The following is a 25,862-nucleotide window of genomic DNA, read 5'->3' as shown; positions in this document are numbered from 1 at the left end:
GAAGGACTTATGAAATGCTCCTAATGTTAACAAAATCCTCTCTAGATTTTATTTTGCCATTTTAAGCCTGTCAACATTTTCAGGGAAACTTTTGTTATTAAGAGGAAATAAAAACCATGTTAATTGAAAGATAACAAATACCAAGATCTGTATTCAAATATACCTTGAGGCCTGAACATTCTATTTACGGACAGAACACAAGGATAGGCTTGGGTACAAACTTATTTCCAATACTTCCTGGTTTTGTGACTCAGAAAAATGAGCCATAACCACCCATTTCATAGAGTTGTTGGAAGCATTAAATGACAATCCACATAACCTTCTTAGCACAGTGGCTAACGAAGTTAAAAATATTATTGTTTTTATTATTATGACAACTATTATATGAACCTTTAATTTCTCAAATACTATTTGAAACAAGTTGGGCACAGATAAATAATAGGTATGGTATACCCCTAACTAAGAAACCAACACTGATACATTACTGACAACTAAATTCCAGATATTGAAAACTTTGTTTTCAACTTTAAAAACATTACAGCAGGTCCTTGAAAGGTCTTTCATTCATTTTTGCTTATGATTGTTATATGTCATTTCACTTAAAGTTGCAGAATCTACTAACATTAAGTGAGGACTTATTGTACCCAAGTTAACCAGATTCAGGCTCCAAATGACTTATTGCTATGTCCCCAAATGAAAATTTATCTCTGAAAACTATGAAAAGGACTGCTAAATGTCCCTCAATCTCTATTACTCAAAATTTTCCCAAAGGAATTTCCCAATTTTAGTTGAATACCTGGCTGCCCAGAACAAAGACTACATTTTCTAGCTTCCTTTGCAATAAGGTGGCCATGTGATTGAGTTCTTGCCAAAAGAAATAAATGAAAATTATACGCATTATTTCCAGTTAATGTTAATAAAATGGTGAGTGTGTGTGTGTGTGTGTGTGTGTGTGTGTGTTCTGTTTCCCATTCTCCCTTCTTATTGCTGGAATGTGAACCTGATGGCAGGAGCTGGGCCAGCCATCTTGGACCTAAAAATGGAATTCACATGTTGAGGATAGCAGTCAGCCTGCCCTGGAACTCCTACTTCTGGGCTGTTACATAAAAAACAAACTGTTCAAGCTATTGTTAGATTGACTTTTTGACCTACCCAGCATCCTAAGTAGTACAAGGGGCTAAAAATTTGCCACCCCTAAGTCTATTTAAAACAGCATGGCATAGCTTCTAAAGGTAATTTTTTTGTGCAATGGAATAAACAAAAATGTAATTTTGTTTTTTATGCTGACTATATTGAAGGAAATATGTCTGTATGCTTTCTTTTCTCTATTCAAACCTTCCAAACCCTCCCTTTTTACTCTCAGTTACTATGGAATAATTGCCCATGGTCTAATTAAGGCCAGTCCCTTTACTTGAGCACCAGATCCCATCCTTTCTTTTACCTACTTAAGGACCCAAATCCTGTAACAATCTCTCTCTCTGCAGGGTCAAATATGCTGTGATATTCCCACTATACAATGCAAAACAAATAAGCTCCATCTTCAATCTTCCTCCAGCTATATTTTTGTTCCCTTTAAGCTCAACTCCATGAAAGAGCTGTCTTATAATGTTTTCCACTTCTGGTTCTCCCCATTTTCTCTTTAACCTACTGCAATCACATTGTTGTCACTGCCACTTCAATGAAACTACTCACCTAATAATCTTCATATTTCTTAATCCAATAGTAATTTACTATCAACTATCTGACTACATTGTTCCCCCACTTTGAAACACTTCTTCTACCTGACTTCCAGGACACAATTTTCTTGTTTGCTGCTTCTCAGCCTTCTATTCTACATCCTCCCCCTTCTCTTTCTGACTTCTAAATACACAGTGCCTTAAAACTTAGTTCTTCCCTTTTTCTCTATCTATACTATTTAAATGGAAGTAAGATAAGCAAATACGGGAATTACAGGTTATTAGAGAAAATGTATTACAAACCTTGACAATTAAAAAACAAAATAATTATCAGACATCAAGAAATAGGAAGAAGAGGTATGAGGAAGTATGAATGTTAACTCCTTTCACAATAGAGTCTAAAAACAATTCTAACTCCTTAATATTTTCCTTTTTATAATATTAGAAAGGTCTTTTAAGAAACAATCTCTGATGATACACATACACATATATATTCTTATATTAGCAATAGGTTTCCTTTTGTTCTGCTGAATTTAAGCAAATTTAAATGTAATACTTTTTATTAAAAAATGGCGTGTGTATTAGTAAAGAATCAATCATGAGATAAACAATTCTTACTATTTTAAGAAAAGAATAGGAGAAGGAATAAGGGGTTCGTTTGAGACTGAGTTTCTAAGAATAATTCCTAGAACAACATAGCAAAACTGGCTCTAGCAACAAACATACTGTGTTTACTATAATCCAGGCTATTATAGAATCATGTTGTGTCTATTCAAACCACTCCAGCAAAATGGATGACTTGAGTAATACCACCTCTTTGTCCATTTAACTCAGTACTGAGTCCAAGGAGTAAATGTGATATATCAGAATAAAACACTTTCATACTTATTTTTATTTACAATTTATCTATTTAAGTAGTCTGTAATTTCACTACACATTGAATTTATTCTTTAATTCTTTAGTACCTGTAGTTATTTTAAGATTAGAATAATTATAATAGCATAAGTTAATAATTTAATAGCCTGTTACAAAACACTGAAATATTATTTCTGAAACAACACTGAAGTATTATTTTCTGAAAATGCTTCCACACATGCTCTGTATTAAAGATGTTAGCTTTAAGAACATTAATACATTAATAATACTCTCAGGTAAATATTAGCTAATTTCGTAAGAGTTGAGCAAATAAAATAATTTTCATATATGATAATGTACATCTAATTTCCAATTAGGCAGTTTACAGTGATTTTCTACCAATAATGGTCAAATGAAAATACTTTTAAAACCTAGATTTTGTCCAGGTTTTCATCTTTCCATTATAAGATATAACTTTTTTTTCAATATTAGGTTGAATTTTTTAAAACTCACATAATGCTACTGAGGAAAAAGAATTCCTTCCCCAAATTATTCTGGGTTATTTTCTTTAACTCCAAAACTTTACAAAACATTGTAAGAGAATCCTTTTAATGATAACATATACTGTCATCAGTGTTTTAACAAATATAAATATACAAAATGATTTAAAGTAATTTATATATTACCTGGCCACATCCAGGGGCAGTGCATAGAAAGGGTTTGTCATCACTCATATTCCACAGGTCCTTGTATTGCCTATAGTAAAACATTAAGAGATGGCTAAATGTTTTACAGTACAGATTTTTAATTCAAGAATAATTTAAAATGTAATATTTTTTATTTTCACTAAGTTTGTTACCTTTTCTATCCAAATGTGAAATGATACACTTTTAGTGACATTCTAACCCTATCTTCTACCTTATTATGAGTAGACAAATATATGTAAACATGCAGATTTTATACTACAGAAGAAAAAGATAGGGCATCTGCCAAGATGGCTCCATTCGTACACCAAAAAGGATGGGGATCAGCCCTAGCCGGTTTGGCTCGGTGGATAGAGCATCGGCCTCCGGACTCAAGGGACCCAGGTTCGACTCCGGTCAAGGGCATGTACCTTGGTTGCGGGCACATCCCCAGTGGGGGGCATGCAGGAGGCAGCTGATCGATGTCTCTCTCTCATCGATGTTTCTAACTCTCTACCCCTCTCCCTTCCTCTCTGTAAAAAATCAATAAAATATATTAAAAAAATAAAAAAAAGGATGGGGATCTGATTCCACGGAAGGGCACAGGTTGTGGGTTTGATCCCTGGTCAGGGTTGGGTACAGGAGGCAACCACTGGATGTTTCTCCCTCTTCTCTCTCTCTCCCTAAAATCAATAAACATATCCTTGAATGAGGATTAAAAAAAAAAAAAAGGGTAGGTACGCTGATCTATCAGGCTAAATGTTTCCTGTTAAATAGTAAAGTGCAGAAAGAATGAAATACTGTAGCTAGAAAATCACCACTTTAACCACTAATAAAATAATGGATTTAGGCAACTATCATCAATGTCTGATAAAACCATTTTGAAAAAAAGTGATGAGAACTTTATAATGGTTGAATTGGGCTGATAGCACCTAAACTTACTGGTCAGTCTTAAATTAACATCACTAAAAGTCGAACAAAAAAAATTACATGTTTCCTAATATGATGTAATAGAAAACACATGAAGTACTCTTGGGGATAAAAAAGTCAAACCTAATGTAATTAAGCCTCTGTAGATACAGCTATAGGAAATATAGGTGATAGAAAAACATGTTGAACAACACTACCAGGTTATAATTAGCTTAATTCTATAGGACAAACTACCTGGTCTTATCAATAGATAAATAAACAACATTACAGAACAAAAGAGAACAGGAAATAGACGGAATTGTCTTAGGTTAAAAGAGGTTTAATAAACATACTAACCAAATGCAATATGGTGATCTTTTTGGATCCTGATTTGAACAAAACAACTACAAAAAGACATTTTTGAGTGAAGATTACTTTCTACTTTTAGATTTAGACTTAAAGTTTCCAATTATTCCTTCTATCAACTTATAGGCTTTTGTTTTGCATTCTTTCTAGAAATTATATATAACAAGTGTATTTGATGCAACTAAAAATTCTGGCCTTTTCAATACTAGCTTGTTAACTCTTTGGAGCAATGCTTCCCAAAGCATTTCCAGTAGGAATGACAATAGCTATTATAGAAAAATGTAAACAAATTTGCCAAACAAATTTGGAAAATGCTGAAGTACTTTTTTTGGTACGACTTCTCAGAGCCATCAACATGTTCAAGTGAAATGAGTAAAGAAGCACCTAGAATATTTTTTCCACATCCATTTGCTATTTGAACCCTTTTTTACAGATTATCTCATGGGACCATTATTATTTGTAATCATTTTAAGATAAATCAAAACCCTAAAATATGTTTATGTTTACTATAGTTAAGTGAATTTAGATGCTCTATTTAATAAACAGCCCTAGACGGTTTGGCTAGGTGAATAGAGTGTCGGCCTGAGGACTGAAGAGTCCCAGGTTCAATTCCGGTCAAGGGCACATGCCTGGGTTGCGGGCTCGATCCCCAGTGGGAGGCGTGCAGGAGGCAGCCAATCAATGATTCTCTCTCATCATTGTTGTTTCTATCTCTCTCTCCCTCTTCCTTCCTCTTTGAAATCAATAAAAATATATTTTAAAAAAATTTAAAAACAATAGTATTTTCAACTAAACAACACACAAGGTGTTTTCTTACTAATGGAAAAACACCAAAATATTTATATCGAAACAACCTATGAAAAATGTTATACTCTAAAATATTAAAATGGCTAAAAATATCAAATATTGCATACATACCTGGCAGAATTCACACGTAACTTGAATTTCATAAGTTGAACAACTTATCACGTCCTTTTTTTCATTGCAAGGATACTGAAAAACAAAACAAAACAAAACAAAAAAAAACCCAAGTGGTTTCCCACTCTTAATAGTACTTAAACATTTCTTGAAATACTGTAGAAAAAATAATACTCAAATAATGACACTGTTACTGTCATCCAAAAATCCAGTCACTATTAAGAATCTTTATAATACAGTACTACTTCTTAAATATGAATACCACCCATGTAAATGACTTAAACATTTGTATAAATATATATAAAGATATATATTAATATATCAAACTCCACCACAAAGAGAGTAAAAGAGAAAGAAACATTTCATTTGACCTTTACGGCTGTGGTTAAAGAGTAGCCTTTAAAAGGGTGAAAAACCTGACTTCTGAAGACTGATGAGAAAGATGAGAGCTAGTATTTCAAAAGCCTTTTAATTTTTTTAAATGTAGTTCATGGTGGTGAGGTTCTTATCCTAATTCATCAAAATCTATTTGTCTCATAATGCATTTGATCTATATAAGCAGTTCTCACTTCCATAACTTTATAACTTACTTATTTGATATTAGCTGAAGGACAAGTAACTTACTAAAACTATCCAGGTCAGTGGTCCATTAAAACTCTGCTAATACGATTTCATCTTGCATTCACTGAAATTCCATCTAGTAGGTGAACAGAGTAACTATATATACTTATTTAAATAAGCCAATGGTACAGAAAGAAAAACTTTTACTTTTCATAATTTTGCTTCTATAATTTTGGTGTCAAGAATGTCTTGCTCAGAAACAGTGGATGATTCTTGTAAGAAAATCTGTAAATAGCCACAGTTCTGAGCCTGGAGTCAAGAGTGATGGGGTATAGGACCGTGGTCGGCAAACTGCGGCTCGCGAGCCACATGCGGCTCTTTGGCCCCTTGAGTGTGGCTCTTCCACAAAATACCACGGTCTGAGCGAGTCTATTTTGAAGAAGTGGTGTTAGAAGAAGTTTAAGTTTAAAAAACTTGGCTCTCAAAAGAAATTTCAATCGTTGTACTGTTGATATTTGGCTCTGTTGACTAATGAGTTTGCCGACCACTGGCTATAGGAGATAGCAAAAAGGAAGTTTTTTCCCTGGCCCCAGGCAAAACTTCCATCTGGTAAGATTTTCTTCATTCACATCTATCTTTGCCATGCTGTCTGTGAGAAGAGGGAAAAGAACACTAGAATAAGCCAAAGGAAACCTATAAAAGTTATGCTGTCATTACCAGTAGAATGTGTGCTCAGTGAGGGCAAAGAACTTATTTTTGGGTTAAGTACCTAAAACATTGCATAGCTCATAACATTTACTCATAAAATATAAGGAATGAATACATAGCTGTATGGCATGAACAAGACAAATAAGTTTAGATCATTTTATTACTATATTGCTTTGAAAAACCAAAACAGTATTTAAACTTAGTTAAGTTCCAGAAGCATTTAAACATCTTATATATGCCAAAACACAAAAATTTTTAGAAAAAAAAAAAGTGCTTACATGTGAGAAACTTTTAGTCTAGCAGAAGAAAGAAAAATACAGAAATCTAATTTCAATTCCTTTGGTAAGAATGAGAGTTAAAATACTATAAGAATATAGAGGTAGTGCAGGGACCACTCTGAAAGTTCTAGAAATGCCTTCTGAGAGATTGAACCCTTGGTGCCTTTCTCTCTCATCCTTTCCACTCCCCTACCACAATTGTCCCCTTTCTCTAAAAAAGAAGTTCCTTACCTACATATCAGCCTATTTCCTACACACCCAATAAAAATTCCAGTTCCTTATTACTATTTTTCTAATACCTAGCTGAGGTAGCTGTAAATATAACAGCTGAAGCACTTTGAGACATAAATGGTAATTCCTCTGTCAGGCTTAAAATGCCGTCTCTTTGTTAATCTAACTGAATCTCAAGCCTCTAAATCCAGGCTTATCTCCCTTTCACAGGAAGGTTGAAAATATGTTCATAGGAAAGCCTGGAAGGGAAGCTTTTGTTGAACTATAAATTGTTGAAGAAGACAATGAATGCAGATAGAGAACTCTTAATATACCATACCATTCTCTCTGGCAAGCATCCACAAACTATACTAGTGGGAAAAAATCACTGTCATAAAGAGTACACAGGAGGGCCCTGGCCGGGTGACTCAGTTGGTTGGAGCATCCTCCCATACACCAAAAAGGTTGTGTTAGATTTGATTCCCAGTCAGGGCACACACCTAGATTGTGGGTTTGATCCCCAGTCAGGGCACGTGAGGGAGACAACTGATCAATGTTTCTCTCTCAACTTTCTTTCTCCATCCTTCCCTTCCTCACTTCTTCTCCCTAAGGGGGGGTTGCGGGGGAATCAATAAAAAACATATCCTCAAGTAAGGATTTTTTTAAAAAGTATGCATGCATATTAGCATACCCAATGGACACTGGGGCAGTGGGGGCTTATCCTGGGGGCTGGGAGTGGCCAGGGAGGGGTCGATGGGGGGGAAAAAAGGAGACATATGTAATACTTTAAACAATAAAAAAAAAAAAAAAAAAAAAAGAGTGCCCAGCCTGTGTGACTCAGTGGTTGAGCGTGGACCCATGAACAAAAAGGTCATAGTTTGATTCCCGGCCAGGGCATATGCCTGAGTTCCGGGCTCAATCCCCAACAGGGGGCGTGCAGGAGGCAGCTGATGGATGATTCTCATCATTGATGTTTCCATCTCTCTCCCCGTCTCCCTTCCTCTCTCTGAAATCAATAAAAACATTAAAAAAATAGCTGAAACCGGTTTGGCTCAGTGGATAGAGCGTCGGCCTGCAGACTGAAGGGTCCCGGGTTCGATTCCGGTCAAGGGCATGTACCTTGGTTGCGGGCACATCCCCATTGGAAGGTGTGCAGGAGGCAGCTGATCGATGTTTCTCTCTCATCGATGTTTCTAGCTCTCTATCCCTCTCCCTTCCTCTCTGTAAAAAAATCAATAAAATATATTTAAAAATAAATAAATAAAAACATTAAAAAAATAAAAATTATAAAAAGAGTACAACTTCCTTTAAAATGCAATTATCTAAAATCTGTGACATCATTAAATAATAGTAACATTAAATGTTAGATTTTATTTCTAATTCTTTTGTCAATTTTCATCATCGATGAATATCCTTGAGGACAAATTTTTGTGCAATATCTGTAATAATTTCCATAGGATGAATTTATAGACATGAAATTGCTGTCAAAGAGAAGGCATATATATATCTATATATATATATATATAGATATATATATATATATTTATTTACTTTTTGAAAGTTTTGTGTTTTTTTTCAATTATAGTTTACATTCAATATTACTTTGTATTAGTCTCAGGTGTATGGCATAGTGGTTAGACAATCATATACTTTACAAAGTGTTCCCTGATATTTCCAGTACCCATCTGATACCATATATAGTTATTGTACTATTAGTGACTATATTCCCCATGCTGTACTTTATATCCCATGGTTATTTTGTAACTACCAATCTGTACTTCTCAATCCCTTCACCTATTTCATCCAGTTTCCCAATCCCCCTCCCCCGCTCTGGCAACATCAGTCTGTTCTCTTTATTTATGAGTCTGTTTCTGTTGTGTGTTTATATTGTTCTTTAGATTGCACATATAAGTGAAGTCATGTGGTATTTATCTTTCTCTGACTGACATTTCACTTAGCACAATACCCTCCAGGTCCATCCATGCTGTCACAAAGGGCAAGATTTCGTTCTTTTTAAAGGCCGAGTAATATTCCATTTTATATATGTTCCACAGTTTTTTTATCCACTCATCTACTGATGGGCACTTGGGTTGCTTCCATAGCTTGGCTATTGTAAATAATGCTGCAATGAACACAGGGGTGCATATATTCTTTCAAACTAGTGTTTTGAAGGCATATTTTTAAGGCTTTTGATTTATATTTCTAAACTGCCCTCAAATATATAATATTGATTTCTACTTCACAAGTATAGTACAGAAAAGTCCCATTCCTCAATATCCACACCAACAGTATATATTATTTTTTAACACTTTTTTCAGATTAGTGAAAAAAACACACACACCCACCTAATTTTCAAGTTGCATATCTTGACATAGTAATAAGGTTGAACTTTTTCATACATGTAAAATGGTTATTTGTGAAATACTTGCTTTGCTGATTATTAAAAAGTAAAATGTTAGAACAAAATTCTTTCTTGAATATATATCATAGGCTCTTTCTTATGATATAGATTTCTGATCATGTACCTCCACTGGGTTCCTGATGTGGTCCTAACTAGTCAAACTATAAAAGTGGTTCCCAAAAGTGAAATAACTTACTCCAGGTAAAAAATAAGACAAAAACCTTTCAACTGCTATAATGTGCCTACCAACTGGTAAGCCCTGCTGTACTAAGCATATCGGCTATTATACCTTGCTATTCTATGCCTACCAATTATACCAAAATTTTAGGTAAACCACCTTTAAAAAAATAGTACAAAGGACTCTCTTGTGACTTGTAGAGTTATACAACTGAGCCTTTATCAAATAAAATCACACATAATATAAAATGCCAATAAGAAAATAGTAAAGAAGAACACTGTAAGGAAAGATGAACAGAAGGAAATGGGAGAAATTAACTGGCAAACCATTTCTTATAACTTAAAATTAATATGAAAGCCAAGCTTCCGGGGTGGGGGGGAGGGGGGTGCAGGAAGAAAGGGTGTCTTCATAGGAGGCAGCTTAGGCCATTGAGGGATAGTCCAGTATAGTGTTAGAGCCTGGGCAAGGTGAGCAAGGAGGGAATAGGGTTTGGACCTGAGGGGAGTCTGAGTTGGCTGAGGAAAGTGTATGGAGGGGGTATGTATACTGATGTGGGATGTCAATGCCCAAGTAGGGTGAGGAGGCATCCACATGAGGTAAGGAATAGGGTTGGCACCATTCCGGCAAAAGATATCAAGGCCCAAGCAGAGGATATATAATGGGTAAGGAGGAGAGGGCCTATTAACAACAGGTAATTCATTATATACAGGAATTGACTGAATAAGTAACTATTACCAAGGATGTGGTAGGTGATGGTAAATTCACATTGTGGGTGAAGATAATTATACATAATGAACCTTTGTATGAGATGAGATTTGGCATGAATTCATGACTTTCCATCTATATACACTGAGTGGCCAGATTATTATGATCTCTGAACGCATAATAATCTGGCCACTCAGTGTACTTATGTATAAGGGAAAGCTTGCAAATCTTGATATGTCAAGGAACCAGGAGATATTGGCACCCAGCCTCTGGCTAGTAAGTCCTCTGCTTCTTTCTAACTACCCACAATGCAGTTCTTATACATGGAAAAACCTTATTTTAAAATCCCAACTCTGTGGTCAGTCTACACTGAGTGGCCAGATTACTATGCATTCAGAGATCATAATAATATGGCCACTCAGTGTATATAAAAGCCTAAGCGACCATTATGATCAAACAACCGGAACGAATGGTCGACCATTCACTATAATGCGCACTGACCACCAGGTGGCAGACGCTCAATGCAGGAGCTGCCCTGTGGTGGTGAGTGCACTTCCACAGCCAACTTTGTGGCTGGCCAACCTCCCCCAGTCCCTCCCTGCTGGCCGGCCAACCTCCCTCAGTCCCTCTCCCCAGCCGGTTCCTCCCCGCAGCAGGCCGGCCAACCTCCCGCAGTCCCTCCCCCCAGCCAGCAGGCCCCTATTGGCCCTGAACGCCGGCCAGGCCTAGGGACCCCACCCGTGCACGAAATTGTGCACTGGGCCTCTACTATAGATATAAAAATACAGAAATATAGATGACAACACATATATTTCCCTAGCTGTGCACCCTGCGAGGGTCTGGGAACATTGATACCCCTTCAGCAATAAGCCCACTTAGCAACCAGATGTTGATGTCTAGATACCATTCTCCACCGAAAGGAACTTTAAAATTTGGCAGATCTCAGGGCTGTGGCAGGGAAAGTACAGGATGGGCTTTGAATATCTTGAGCCAGAAAGTAAAGAAGGACTTACATATGAATCCGGCCAGAAAGTGGCCAAATCTAAGACAATTTGAGAATCAAAATAAATAATGGCATTAATGGCTCATATCATGAATAAAGTAGGATTCCATTAATCCATGCTGAAATAAAAGAATAAACTGAAAGTTTGACAAGACAGAATATTTATATTCTATCACCCTATAAAATACATTTTAATTACTTAAGCCAAGGGTAATTTATAGTATAAAAATCTGACAAACATCACTTTACCTCAGGTATCCAAATTCACCCTAGAAGTAGGGGAAATTAATACCATGTGCCTTGATAAGATGGAGTAAGAAGGATATATTATCACTTCTATGATAGTCATATCAAAGATACATTAACCGAATTTAGTCATGAAGAATGTTATACAACTCTAAATTGCGGTAAACTCTTCAAAATAACTGGCTTATAATCTCCACAAGTTATCCAAGTCAAGGAAAGATTGAGGAACTGTTTCATATTGAAAAAGACCAATGAGACATAACAACTAACTGCAATGTGAGATTCCAGCTGAATCTTTTTGCTATAAATATAAAAGACATTATTGGAATAAATGGCAAAACTTAAATGTGATGTGCAAATTAGATGGTAGTAATATATTAATTTCTTGATTTTCACGGTTATATTGTGATTTTGTAGGAGAATGTTTTATTATAGAAAACAAAGTTTTGGAGGATGATGAGATATGCTGGCAACTTACTTTTAAAAGATTCTGAACTTTAAAAAAATTTCAACAAGTAATTTAAAATTTAAATTAAGAAAAATTTATAGTTTACATTGTATGTAAGTAATATGCACTATAATAATTTACTATACAACCATTATATAATTAGTAGGTAGTTTTTACCAGTAGTTATATGAGAAAAAAATACCATAAAACATATGGATTCTCTAACAATTCTCTGCTTGTTTCTGGTTTATAACTTTCATGTTATGAGATACCAAAGAATAGAAAAACTGTATTCTGTACTGCAAGGTTAAGAGCAAACAGAATAATACTATAGTAGAACAATTTCTATATCTGAATAAAGTCTTGAGGGGTGATATTAGACAATTATTTGTCCAAAGGACAGTTTCCTTTAAAAAAATATAAAATGTGCCGAAACCGGTTTGGCTCAGTGGATAGAGCGTCAGCCTGCGGACTGAAGGGTCCCAGGTTCGATTCCAGTCAAGGGCATGTACCTTGGTTGCGGGCACATCCCCAATGGGAGGTGTGCAGGAGGCAACTGATCGATGTTTCTCTCTTATCGATGTTTCTTTCTCTCTATCCCTCTCCCTTCCTCTCTGTAAAATATCAGTAAAATATATTTTAAAAAATATGTATATATAATGTGCATTAAAGCTGTTAGATGATCCGTTAGGTTGCAGTATTAATATTCCCATGCCATTTGAATTCTGTCATTCAAATAATTCAGCTGACAAAAATATTTGCTTTTTAACATTTCTATTAAAAACAAATAAAAAGAAAACTAATTCACTTTTTAGAAAATAATGTGAGTAAATGAATCTTAAATAAAAAGGAGACAATTTCTGGTGACTAACTTCAGAAACCTCTATGTTCTAAAATGTTAATTTAGCCCTAGCTGGTTTGGCTCTGTAGATAGACCCTTGGCCTGGGGACTGAAGGGTCCTGGGTTTGATTCCAGTCAAGGGCTCCACTCCCCAGTATGGGGTATGCAGGAGGCAGCCGATCAATGATTCTCTCTCATCACTGATGTTTCTATCTCTCTTTCCCTTCTCCCTTCCTGTCTGAAACCAATAAAAAAATATTTAAAAAATATGTGAGGGAGAAACCAAGATGGCGGCATAGGTAAACACCTAAACTGCTGCCTCGCACAACAATTTCAAAACTACAACTAAAAGACAGAATGGACACCATCCAGAACCACAGGAAAGCAGGCTGAGTGAAAATTCTACAACTAGAAGGAAGGAGAAAAGCTCACAGAGAATTGGAGGTACGGCAAAGGGGCTTTGTGCGCGCAGAGAGGAAGGGCGGCTGAGAGCCTGGCTGACTTCCTCTGGCGGAAGGGGGAAGGAAGCCTCCGACCGCACTGAACCCCAGTTCTGACTGCACTGAACCCCAGTTCCGGGCGAACCCCTGGGGACCCACGCTCTTACGGGGGGAGTCTGGACTCTTGGGCGGAGACTTGAGCTGGGAAAGGCAGAAGTCTGAAGGCGCACGCGGGCCAGTGCGCACAAAGGCTGCGGAGGTTGCCATAGGCTTTCCCTAGTGGAAGGGAGTCAGAGGATCCTGACTTCACTGAGCCCCAGTTCTGACTGCAGTGAACCCCGGTTCCAGGCGAGCCCCTGGGGACCCACGCTCTTGTGGGGGGAGTCTGGACTCTCGGGCGGAGACTCGGGAGCCGGGGAAGGCGGAGGACTGAAAGCGCGCCCGCACCGGTGCGCACAAGGGCTGCGGAGGTTGCCGCGGGCTTTCCCTGGTGGAGGGGAGTCAGAGGCTCCTGACAGCACTGTGCCCCAGTTCTGACTGCAGTGAACCCCGGTTCCAGGCGAGCCCCTGGGGACCCACGCTCTTGTGGGGGGAGTCTGGACTGTCAGGCGGAGACTCGAGCTGGGGAAGGCGGAGGACTGAAAGCGCACGTGCGCGCAGGGGCGGGGTTGACAGGAAGCCAAGACTGAGGCTCCACCCCATCCAAGCTGAGCACAGAGGCTATTGCAATTTGGCAAGTCTAATCCTATAGGGCTGTCTCCAGCACCGGGCTTCTCCCAGCATAGACACAGCTGATCCTTACAGCCAACTGACCCGGAGGTCAATTCTTCCCAGTGATACCAACAACAATAAAGACTTAATTACAACAAGGCTGTACACACAGTCCACAAAGGGGTGCACCAAGAGTGTCCACCTCAGGTTAACTGGGGAAGCAGACCCACTGGGCCATATTGGAAACCTAGCACAAATATCTACCTTACCAACTCAGGGAATCAGTGAAAATGCGGGGTCAAAGAATCAGATCACAAACGAAAGAAATGGAGGAAAACAAACGACTGGATATAGAATTCAAAACCACCGTTATAAGACTTTTTAAGAATATCCTAGAAAAGGCCGATAAATATAACGAGACCCTCGAAGATATGAAAAAGGACCAACTAGAAATTAAACATACACTGACTGAAATAAAAAATATTATACAGAGACCCAGAAACAGAATAGAGGAACACAAGAATCAAGTCAAAGAATTGAAATACAAAGAAGCAAAAAACACTCAACCGAAAAAGCAAAAAGCAAAAAAAAAAAAATCCAAAAAGTTGAAGATAATGTAAGAAGACTCTGGGACAACTTCAAGCGTACCAACATCAGAATTATGGGGGTGCCAGAAGAAGAGAGAGAGCAAGATACTGAAAACCTATTGGAAGAAATAATGACCGAAAACTTCCCCCACCTGGTGAAAGAAATAGACTTACAAGTCCAGGAAGCCCACAGAACCCCAAACAAAAGGAATCCAAAGAGGACCACACCAAGACACATCATAATTAAAATGCCAAGAGCAAAAGACAAAGAGAGAATATTAAAAGCAGCAAGAGAAAAACAGTTAATTACCTACAAGGGAGCACCCATACGACTGTCAGCTGACTTCTCAACAGAAACTATGCAGGCCAGCCGGGAGTGGCAAGAAATTTTCAATGTGATGAATAGCAAGAACCTACAACCAAGATTACTCTACCCAGCAAAGCTATCATTCAGAATTGAAGGGCAGATAAAGAGCTTCACAGATAAGAAAAAGCTGAAGGAGTTCATCACCACCAAACCAGTATTATATGAAATGCTGAAAGGTATTCTTAAAGAAGAGGAAGAAGAAAAAAGTAAAGAGAAAAATTATGAACAACAAATACATATCTATCAACAAGCGAACCTAAAAATCAAGTGAATTAAAAACCTGAGGAGCAGAATAATCTGGTGAATATAATAGAATCAGGGGCATAGAAAGGGAGTGGACTGATAATTCTCAGGGGGAAAGGGGTATGGGGGGTTCATGAAGAGAATGGACAAAAATCATACACCTATGGATGAGGACAGTGGGGGGGAGGTAAGGGCAGAAGGTGGGGTGGGAAAGGGGTGGAGGGGAGCTATGGGGGGAAAAAGGAGAAATAATTGTAATAATCTGAATAAAGATTTATTAAAAAAAAAATATGTGAATTTAACTGATTTTCTAGTTAGTTGGTTATAGAACTATGTTAACCTCTTACCTTTAAAATATGTTTCAAAGCAGATTTCTAAAATAAGAATTATACTAAATGTTTAATACAATATACATCATTCACAAACATTTCTAATACAAATAATTTATGAAATTTATTTGGAAAACATCTGTCTATTGTATACCCAATACCATATTAAGAATAAGAGATATATATAATCCTCGCCCTCAAAATCAGCTTAGTGAGGAAGACAAACAAGTGAAAATAATACACATAATTATAAAGATACCAGAGTCCTGGTGCACCAAATTCATGCAAGGGTGGGGACCCTAGGCCTGGTTGGTGATCAGGGCCAATTGGGGCCTTCTGGCTGCTGGCCGGGCCTTCCTTTTGGCTGTTGGCCAGGGCCTTTCTTCCTGCCAATTGCCAGCTGCTGGCCAGGGCCTGCCAGACGTGGGGAGGGACCGTGGGAGGTTGGGGAGGGACTAGAGGAGGTTAGCAGCGCAGGAGGTTGGCTGTGGGAGCACACTGACCACTAGGGGGCAGCTCCTGCGTTGATTGTCTGCCCCCTGGTGGTCAGTGTGCATCACAGCGACCAGTCGTTCGGGTTGTTCTGGCGTTCCGGCAGTTCCAGTGTTCTGGTCACTTAGGCTTTTATATATACAGATACACAGACACTAAGGGAACATGGGGAAGTAAGGGGTATACTGGAGCAGTCATCTTCCTCAGCACCCACAGTGCCCTTAAGAGATTGCACAGTAAAGGGCAATCCTATATATCCATGCCCCTAACATACCTGGCTCAGGTGAACCAGGGGAGATTGCACAGTAAAGGGCAATCCTATATATCCATGCCCCTGACATACCTGGCTCAGGTGGCCAAGTTGAGCCAATCAGATTACCTCTTCAAGAAATTTATAAAAGAAAAACATAATCAGCCAAACAGAGGTGGGCACCAGAGATTCAAAATCATATTCAGGACTGGTGGATATTTTCTGTCAGGTTCAAACTGATCATATACCACAATGGAGTAGAAAATGATATGAGAAACAGTTCAGCCAGTATGAAGGAACGTAGTTTCTGTGATGCCTAACTATGCTTATGATTGGGTCATGAGAGAGTCTTCTCTATCCTGAGTGTGAAGCTCCTTTTATTTTTTTTTTTAACCTGAATTTATCTGATTTTCTATCCACTAAGACAGTACCTAGCCACACCTAGAAAAAGAGTTTGGGAAGACTATTGAAGGAAACAATGTCTGAGCTTAGTCTTCTCAATGAAAGAGGCATCAGCCAGTTAGAGATGATGTTTTGGCAGCGGAAACACCATGTAGAAAGCACAATAAAGCAGAATACACTGAAGGGTCTCTAAGAACTTCTGATGGCTGAAGTGTAGAAACATAGGTTGAAGGGAAGAGCAGTAACGCGAGAGGGAAGCACAACTTGAAGGGCCTTTAATGCCTTGGCAAGGAGTTTCAATTCTATACTTATCTCCCCATCCCACCTCCATTGTGAGGTTATAAACTAGGCCCTGTGCCAAAATGTTCAGCTAAGAAAGTTTTTCACATTTTTAATTGGTTGGGGGTGGGGGGATGGGAGAGGGAAGAAAAATAAGCAACAGAGCCCTTACCAGGGAGCTCAGTTGGTTAGAGCATCGTCCTAATACACGAAGGCCATGGGTTCGATCTCTGGTCAGGACATACACAAGAAGCAACCAAATGAATGCATAAATAAGTGGGACAATAAACTGATGTTTCTCTCTACCCCCCTTCTTCTCTCTCTAAATATTAATAAGTAAATTAAAAAAAAAAACTACAGAGACCATATGTGGTCCCCATAAAGCCTAACATATTTACTATGTGGCCCTTTAAAGATAAAGCTTGCTTAACCCTGATGTAAAAAAGTGAAAAGATTAAAATCAGGTGAATTAGATAATAAAAGGGACATATTGGTAAGATCACTAATGTAAGTATGAAGGACTGATTAGAGAGGGCAATACTATACAGAAGAAAACCAGTACAATCTACTGCTAACCTCAGGAAAGAGAATAATGGTCTAAAGTCAAGCAGCACTAATCAAAATGAGAGAAAAGAACCTGCTTATGAAAAAATGCTCTTTAGATAAAACCTCATATCCTTACATTGGTTCTAGACCCTTGCATAAACTGCCTTCTGCCTACTACCTCCTATCCCAATCTTATGCTGCCTCTTCATCTCCTGGCTCTAGTTATGCAGGCTTTTAATCAGCTCCCTCTCTCAGCCTCATTTCCCACTCACCTATCCCTTTCATAGTTAACACTACTCACCTCTGATATTCCTCCATCCACTCTACCCCCAACCTGAAATTCAGATCTCTCATTTACTTAGTCATTTAGTGATTAAATATTTATTGAGTAGGTGCAGAAGGGTAGGAATTGTGCTAGATTCCAGAGTACAATGATATAGACACAGTACCTGTCCTCATGGAATTTACATTTTATGGAAATGGTTCTAACCAAATCAGTAGACTTGAACATTTAAATTGGACAGGTAGCTCAAAATTATTTAATGTAGGTATCAGTGTATAAGAAAAAATTATCGAGTGTTGCCACCCTTTTCTCCTTATACCTGCTGAAAATTTTTTACTTTTTCAAATATATATGTACATTTAAATTATTTTCTAAATTTTTATCAAAATTAGAGCAAATGTACATTTACATACAGTTTTTCTTTTGATCTGAATCTCCAGATTCAGATACAATAACATATGCCAGTTTGCTTGTGTATCTTGATATATCTGACAAAGTCTATCACCAGGCCAAACTGAAAGATTCTGTATGCTGGGCCACATTTATTAAATCAGTATTTTCTTTCCATTTTTAGAAGCTACATCCCCAAATTATAAATGGCTTGAGACCAGAACTCATTGTACTTTGTATCTTTTAACATCAGCACACTGCAGCTGCGACAGAGATGGTTAATAAAGGTAAATGTTTGAATATATAACGTCCTATTAAATGTTTCTGATCAGCATGAATTAATCATGGTACTAAACTTAGCTGATATAATTCAAGCCAAAAACAAATAACTTTGACATTTTAGTTAGCTGTACTGCCTTAGAGTGGGTGAAATATTTTTGAAATGTAGAAAATGTGACACGGATTAACTCCTGTTACTATCCTTATGAAATCCTAGGAGAATTGGGACTTTCATATTAGGACCCCGTACTATATAGAAGGCTCCCTAATCAGAAAGGTTTAAGAACCTCTGGGTTAAACAAAATTAAACACTTCAATGTAAGTATACAGTGTGCTACTATGCATAGTAGCTCCAAAAGGACACTTTCAAATTTGCTGAACCTCAGAATTTTTTTATCAATATGGTAGAATACCAGCATCCTGAGGACTACCATCTGGAAATATCTGTTGAATTCAGTAATATTTGAGAGACAATCACAAAATAAAAAGATACTTTTGCATTAAAAGTTTAAAATCTCTTACCTTTCTAGTTGGTGGGCCATGAGCTTTAGTCACTCTGCTGCCAGGAATCTCCCAGGTCTAGGCAGGTAAGCAGTGCTTCTCAGGTTTCCTTTTAAGAGGCAGAAAACAGTGAACTCATTACTCTGTGAGATCTAAAGAAAATGGCTCATACAGTTCAATTCCATCCACTATATTTTTTAAATGTGCATTTTATTTTATATTTTAAAATGCATGTGAATTTTGCCTTCCATGCTATTACTTTTATATAAAAATTAGGGTTCCCTCCAAAGTCTTCAATGCTCCAGGAAGATATTTATCTTGTGGCCTCCATAACTCCAGGTACACTGCCACTTAGAAGAGTATTAAGTTTTAAGGATGGAAGTACGGTAGTGGAATCTTGGTGAAAGGAGAAAAATGAAGCATCCTATCCTATATAATAAAAGGCTAATATGCCAACCTCCTGCATCCCCTCCCCCTGGGCAGCCCGGCCCGATGACCCCAATCAGGGCAGGCTGGCCGGCCCCCACTCATGTACAAATTTGTGCACCGGGCCTCTAGTTTTACCATAATAGAAGGGAGAGGTAGTCATAGACGACAGGTGAAATGGCAGTGCTAAATCTGAGCATCAAAACTGTTAGTTCAGATTATAGTGTTTCTTCTGTCAGTGCTACCAACACTGACAGAAGAAGCAACATCCATGGGACCTAGTTTATGTGATTCTTATTTGGAAACAGCTTGACTTTTGTATACCTGAATTAAAATTTGGTTTAGCTGTGAGTGACAGAAAACTCAAAATAACAATGGCTTAAATGATTCTGAAGTTTATTTCTCTCATATAAACACAGGCAGTCCAGAACTGTGATCATTAGGCTCTTTCTATTTTGTTGTTTTGCCACCCTTAACATGTAACTGCTGAAGGTATAGTCATTACATCTTTTGATCAGACGACAAGGAGGATAATAAGGAGATAAGCAATAGCCTCCCTTTAGGGAAATTTTTCAGAAATCTCACAGGAAACTTCTATTTACCTTCCATAGGCTAGAACTTAAGTCACATGGCCACAGCTAGCAGGAAATCTGGGAAATACATTTTTTTTATTTCACCATATGCTCAGCTAATAAGGAAAAAGAAAAGAATGAATATTAGTGGACAATTAGTTGTTTCATTCATTTCATTCTAAAATGTGAGATGGCTGGATGCCTGTAGAGCTGCCTTAGCAGTCTACTGAAGGGAGCTTTCAAAAGCAGCAAGTACTGCCAGTGATCAAGGAACAAGACCAATGTCCACAAGGACTACTCTAAATATGCAAGGACAATCTGTAGGTGACAGAGGGGGAACTCTGAAGACCACAGTAACAATGCCAGAGCAAAGAAACAATCTATATAGTTGTACTTCAGGAGGATAAACTCATCCAAGCAGCCCACAAAACACAGAATTATACAGGACCATTATGTAAGCAATGGAGTGCCCAAGGTGAGATTGGGTAAGAACTTGGCAGAAAGCTCAGTTGCAAAATGCACTAGGGAAAGGCAGTGAACTCAGAAGCAAGATGTTAAAAGGGAAAGTAGAGATTTCCCTATTGTACAGAATGTTGGAAAGAAGGGTTGCACTTTACTTTGAATAAAGTTGGCTGAAATAGCCTTAGTATGGTATGTTTAAAACTGATGCAAATACCAGAAGCAAGAAAGACTCTTGTTTCTACTCTATCCTGACTACTGTGTACGTACTTCTTATATTTGGATATAACTAACTTATGGGTAAGGGGTAGGATCTCTGCTGAAGGGGGCAAACACTGCTAATAGCAAGACAAGTATTCTGGAAAAAGGTAGATATTGTGCCAGGAAATAGGGCACAAAAGGTAGTTTGATAAAGAAATTTTCTTGGACAGGGACTCAGAGGAGTCTAACATACTCGAAGGCAATCTTGGTTGGAAGAGAGAAGTTGGCTTCTGACCTTGTGAGAGGATGGGAGCTAGGTAAAAGGGGGACATTCTCACCAAGCAGCAGTGTTCAAACAGGTGTATATAAGACTCACCAAAAGAAATCTGAACAAGTTTTAAGAAAATCAATTCCAGTATCTTCAACTTCCCTATGTTTGCTTTCCTAAAAATGATCTGCCTACTTTCCTTAAGTCCTCAGTCTTTCACACTGCAAAAGAAACACATCTCTCTCTCTCAGATCAAATCTAATTATAATACATTGCCCCAGGTTGTAAAATCCTCCAGGGAACAAAACAAAAGATAATTTAAGATGTCTTAAAGCCTCCATTAATCAAGGTACCATTAAGCCTCAGACTTGTGTCTTTTCCTGTCTTACAAATATTTTTGTTAAAACAAAGCATGGCTTGCCCTGACTGGTTTGGCTCAGTGGATAGAGTGTCGGCCTGCGGACTGAAGGGTCCTGGGTTTGATTCCAGTCAAGGGCATGTACCTTGGTTGTGGGCACGTCCCCAGTAGGGGGGGTGCAGGAGGCAGCTGATCGGTGTCCCTCTCTCAAGGATGTTTCTAACTCTCTCTCTCCCTTCCTCTCTGTAAAAAGTCAATAAAATTTAAGAAAACAAACAAACAAACAAAAAACCCAACAAAGCATGGCTTTAAGAATACTGTTTTGCCCTATATTTAGGAATGTTTTGAATTCAGATATATTGCATAGTATAATGACTGTAACAATAAAAAACACTGTCATTTAATGATTTCCATTCGCACAATATTCTCCAAAAATTAATTGTCCTGACAGAGAGCTCCAAGAGAACAAAACAAAGGGGAAATCGGTAAGAAACTTTGAAAAGTTTAATTTATATTTGTTGCAGAGATAATAAGGTGATCAATAATTACTTTAAAATATTAAAATACACTGGATTCAAGTAAAATTGCTAGAGAAGTGTAAATTAAATAAAACTTCAATAGAAAAAGGAAAAGGAACAATAAAAGTTTCCAACTGTTGCCAGGCTGTCAACTGTGGTTGAGAGTCGACCTATGAACCTGGAGGTCATGGTTCAATTCCTAGTCAGGGCACATGCCCGGTTTGCAGGATTGATACCCAGTGGGGGGCCTGCAGGAGGCAGCCAGTCAATGATTCTTTCTCATCATTGATGTTTCTTTCTCTCTCCCCCTTTCCTTTCATCTCTGAAGTCAATAAAAATTTTTAAAAATATGAATTCAAGTTTTTTTAAGTGAACATATCAAGATTTTATTGTCATATAATAAAACAAAACATGCAACTTAGATTACTTGGCTCTTACCCAATTCAAAATATACACATATCTTAATAGGCAGCATTCTCTTAGATCTGCAGTTAGGCTCAACTCATTCAAGCCTCAACACAATCTTCTTTGTAATTTCAGCCTTTTTTGCAGAAAACTGGCTTAGTCTGCCCACCTCAGCCACTCTGCTTCGTCATAATGCCACTTTCCCTGCACATACAGAGAATCCTTGCCCTTCTTGTACTGTATGACTTTGTAGGGTTGATGCTTGCCACATGTACAGAAAGTACTGACGGGTGTTAGGAACTTCACAATGTTTGCAAGAGTGCTATCAGCATGGAAAGTCAAGTTTGTTTTTAACATCAATAACAGTATCAAATCACCCTGGAAACTGGATACTTACAAAATAGTGGTATCAATATCTAGAGAGACCAGAAATTATACTTTTCTCAACTTTTTACATCAAATTTCTTTTCAGGTGCATATGAGTGTAGTAGGTAGAATGGTCCCCCAAAGATGCACACACCTAAATTCCTGGAACCTGTGAATAGGTTATGTTACAAGGCAAGATGGACTTTGCAAATGTAAAAAGATTACAGATCCTAAAATAAGATTACCTGGGTTATCCAGGGGGCCCAATCTAATTACGTGAGCAGAGCACTTCCTCCCTCTGGAATCAGTGATTCAGCAGCTTCAGCCGCAGTCACAGAGTACAAGTGTGGGAGAGACCTGATCTGCCATTACTGAAGGGGGGCAGCAAAGACCAGCCCTGGCTGGCAGTCAGCAAGATTGGAGGGACCTCAGTCCTACAACTGCATTCAGCCAACAATCTGAATGAAACTGGAAGTGAATTCTTCCCCCAGAGACTCCAAAAAAGAAATGCAGCTCTGCCAACATATTGATTTTGGCTTTGTAAGACCCTAAGCTAAAGTGCCCAGGAGGATAAGCTTGTATCCCAAGGCTTCAAGGGCATCAGCATCTTAGAGTTTTCTCTGTGCTATTATTTCCTTACTAGAGGCCCAGTGCACAAATTTGCACCAGTGGGGTCCCTCGGCCTGGCCTGCGGGATCAAACCGAAACCAGCTCTCCGATATTCCCCCGAGGGGTCCCAGATTGCGAGAGGGTGCAGGCCAGGCCAAGGGACCCCACCGGTGCACAACTGGAGCTGGAGAGGGATGCAGAAGGTTGGCTAGCCGGGGAGGGACCACAGGAGGGCTCCAGGGCATGTCTGGCCCATCTCACTCAGTCCTGATCGGCTGGACTCCAGCAGCAAGCTAACCTACAGGTCGGAGCATCTGCCCCCTAGTGGTCAGTGCATGTCACAGCGACTGGTCGATGGTCGACTGTTTGCCCCCTGGTGGTCAGTGCACGTAACAGCGAGCGGTTGAGCAGCCTTAGCATATCATTAGCGTATTATGCTTTGTTTGGTTGAACAGACGACTGGACACTTAGCATATTAGGCTTTTATTATATAGGCTATCTTGGTCAAGCACCACAAAAATGCATGAATTAATCCTAGAGTTCACTTTGGAAACAACAAAATAACAAACTTTAAACTAAGAGTTTGAAAACCTGCAGCTTTGAGCTGGAAGGACTTCATTCCCTTTGCAATATTTCTATTATTAGGAAAATTTTAAATAGTATGATTTCACTGCAATCCTCTCTAGTAAGAAACAATATACCAGTTTCAGGGTTGCCAAAAAAGAATAAGTGAAATATATGTAAAATACATAGTACAGTGCATGGTACTCATACAGTATCCAGTAAGTTTATTAGAAGTTTCACTGCATTTTACTTTGACTTTAAGTGTACATTTTCCTAATGCTTAGTTAATCCTACACTTACTGGCTTCTTTATTTTTAAAGCTAGAAACTGAGACCTACATGTGTAGTTTAACTTTTAGAAGATTTTTACATTAACCTCTAACCCAAACGTTATTTGGTACATGACATTTAGTTCATCAATGTAATTAAATTAAAGTTCTGAGATGTAAGAAAAATATAAGTCCAGCTTTAACAGGGAAAGCAGCAGTTTTTAATTTTTCCCCAATCACAGTAGACATGACAGATGTTCTTCACACATATCACAACTCCCATGAGTATACTAAAGTTCTGATGAAATTCCTCAAAGTTAATGGGACACATAAAGAGTATCACAGACTTTTCTCAATATTGTATTCATGAAAGTACATTATTAATATCTGAAGTGATGTCAGCCCTATATCTCATAATATTCTTTAATAAAAATCATAAGTCAAATTTAAATTTCATTTTTAAAGTGAGTTTTGATCATTCACAGACCTCTAATCACTAGGTAAGGCATACAAGTTCTTGTTTTATAGTTTAAAATTACAACAGCTCATTAGAAATATATAAATACAAAGAACTTACAGACTAATGGTTATGAACATGAACAGTGCTAATTCAAGTTTTTACTAATAACATTTTAGATTTGGTAATTGTATCTGTTATCTATATATACAAAAGGCTAAGCGACCGTCCAACTGTCTGTTCAGCCAGTAGGTATGATGCTCACTGACCACCAGGGGGCAGATGCTCAATGCAGGAGCTGCTCAGCTGCGGTGACTTGGCAGCGGTGATTCTTGGGTGACGCACACCAGAACCAGAGAGGAGGGGGCCTGATTCCGGAGTGTGTCACCCGAGAACCGCCCTCTCGCAATCCAGGACCCCTTGGGGGATGTTGGAGAGCCAGTTTCAGCCTGATCCCCGCAGGCCAGGTCAAGGGACCCCACCTGCCAGAGGGACCCCACTCACTCCACAGATGCTGTGGAGGGACCTCAGGAGGTTGGCTCCAGGGCATGTCCAGCCCATCTCACCCAGTCCCGCCCCACTGGCCACCTTCTATTAATTTCATTTCAATGTACACGAATCCGTGCACTGGGGCACTAGTATAAAATAATGTCCAATGAATTATTTTTTTCAAAGTAGATGTATAAAATGTACTTATCTATCATTGTTTTTGTTTTCTTACTAAAAACCTGTCTTTTGTAAAAGTAAAAAGAAAACAAATGCATAGCTCCCCAAGTATTACAATAATTCACAGTTGTCATTGCTATTAAGAGTACATAAATAATTTCTCAGTATGAAGAAGCCACAAATAAGAGAGGGTATGAATTATGTACAATTCCCATTACAACACTGGTAAGCTCACCTCTCTCAACTCCTCTCAAAGTATGTCAAAATTCAAGGAAGTGAAAGAGATATTACTATAGAAATAACCATCAATTAAACACCTATATTTCAACAATCATTAAAAACCTTCCTTAAAAATGATAAAAGACACCAGTGACTTTCAACACTGGTTAAGAACTAATGATGTAGTTATATTAGTTGAAAAGTTGGTAAAGAATTCAAAAGAACATTAGAAATGTGGTACTTTAATAATCTCTTCCACTATAGTGGGAAAGAAATGGAAGGTCTCTCTGAAATGTTTATAAGTGGGATTGGTAGAACAGAAAAAAATAAGAATTGGATTTTATGGAAATCATAAATAATTCCATTATCACAAAATACAGATATGCTATACTGCATGTGTTTTATATAGAAAAGCCTGATT

At 38.1% G+C, this 25,862-nt stretch overlaps 1 protein-coding gene across 2 annotated transcripts in view; it reads right to left on the bottom strand.

Moving 5' to 3' along the window:
• Positions 1-25,862, bottom strand: part of ATF2 (activating transcription factor 2) — an 84,892-nt gene that overhangs the window by 52,509 nt on the left and 6,521 nt on the right. For both annotated transcript variants that reach the window (XM_080669275.1, XM_080669274.1), the window contains exons 2-4: positions 19,107-19,194; positions 5,408-5,482; positions 3,218-3,287 (exon numbers count right to left, since the gene is read on the bottom strand). In XM_080669275.1, the coding sequence (XP_080525401.1) occupies positions 3,218-3,242 (25 nt within the window). In that variant the 5' untranslated portion in view covers positions 3,243-3,287; positions 5,408-5,482; positions 19,107-19,194. The remainder of the gene's footprint in view (positions 1-3,217; positions 3,288-5,407; positions 5,483-19,106; positions 19,195-25,862) is intronic.

This window comes from Plecotus auritus, assembly GCF_963455305.1.
Source record: "Plecotus auritus genome assembly, chromosome: 5".
Taxonomy (NCBI): domain Eukaryota; kingdom Metazoa; phylum Chordata; class Mammalia; order Chiroptera; family Vespertilionidae; genus Plecotus; species Plecotus auritus.
The sequence above is the reverse complement of the archived record's forward strand: the minus strand, read 5'-3'. Positions and strand labels throughout refer to the sequence as shown.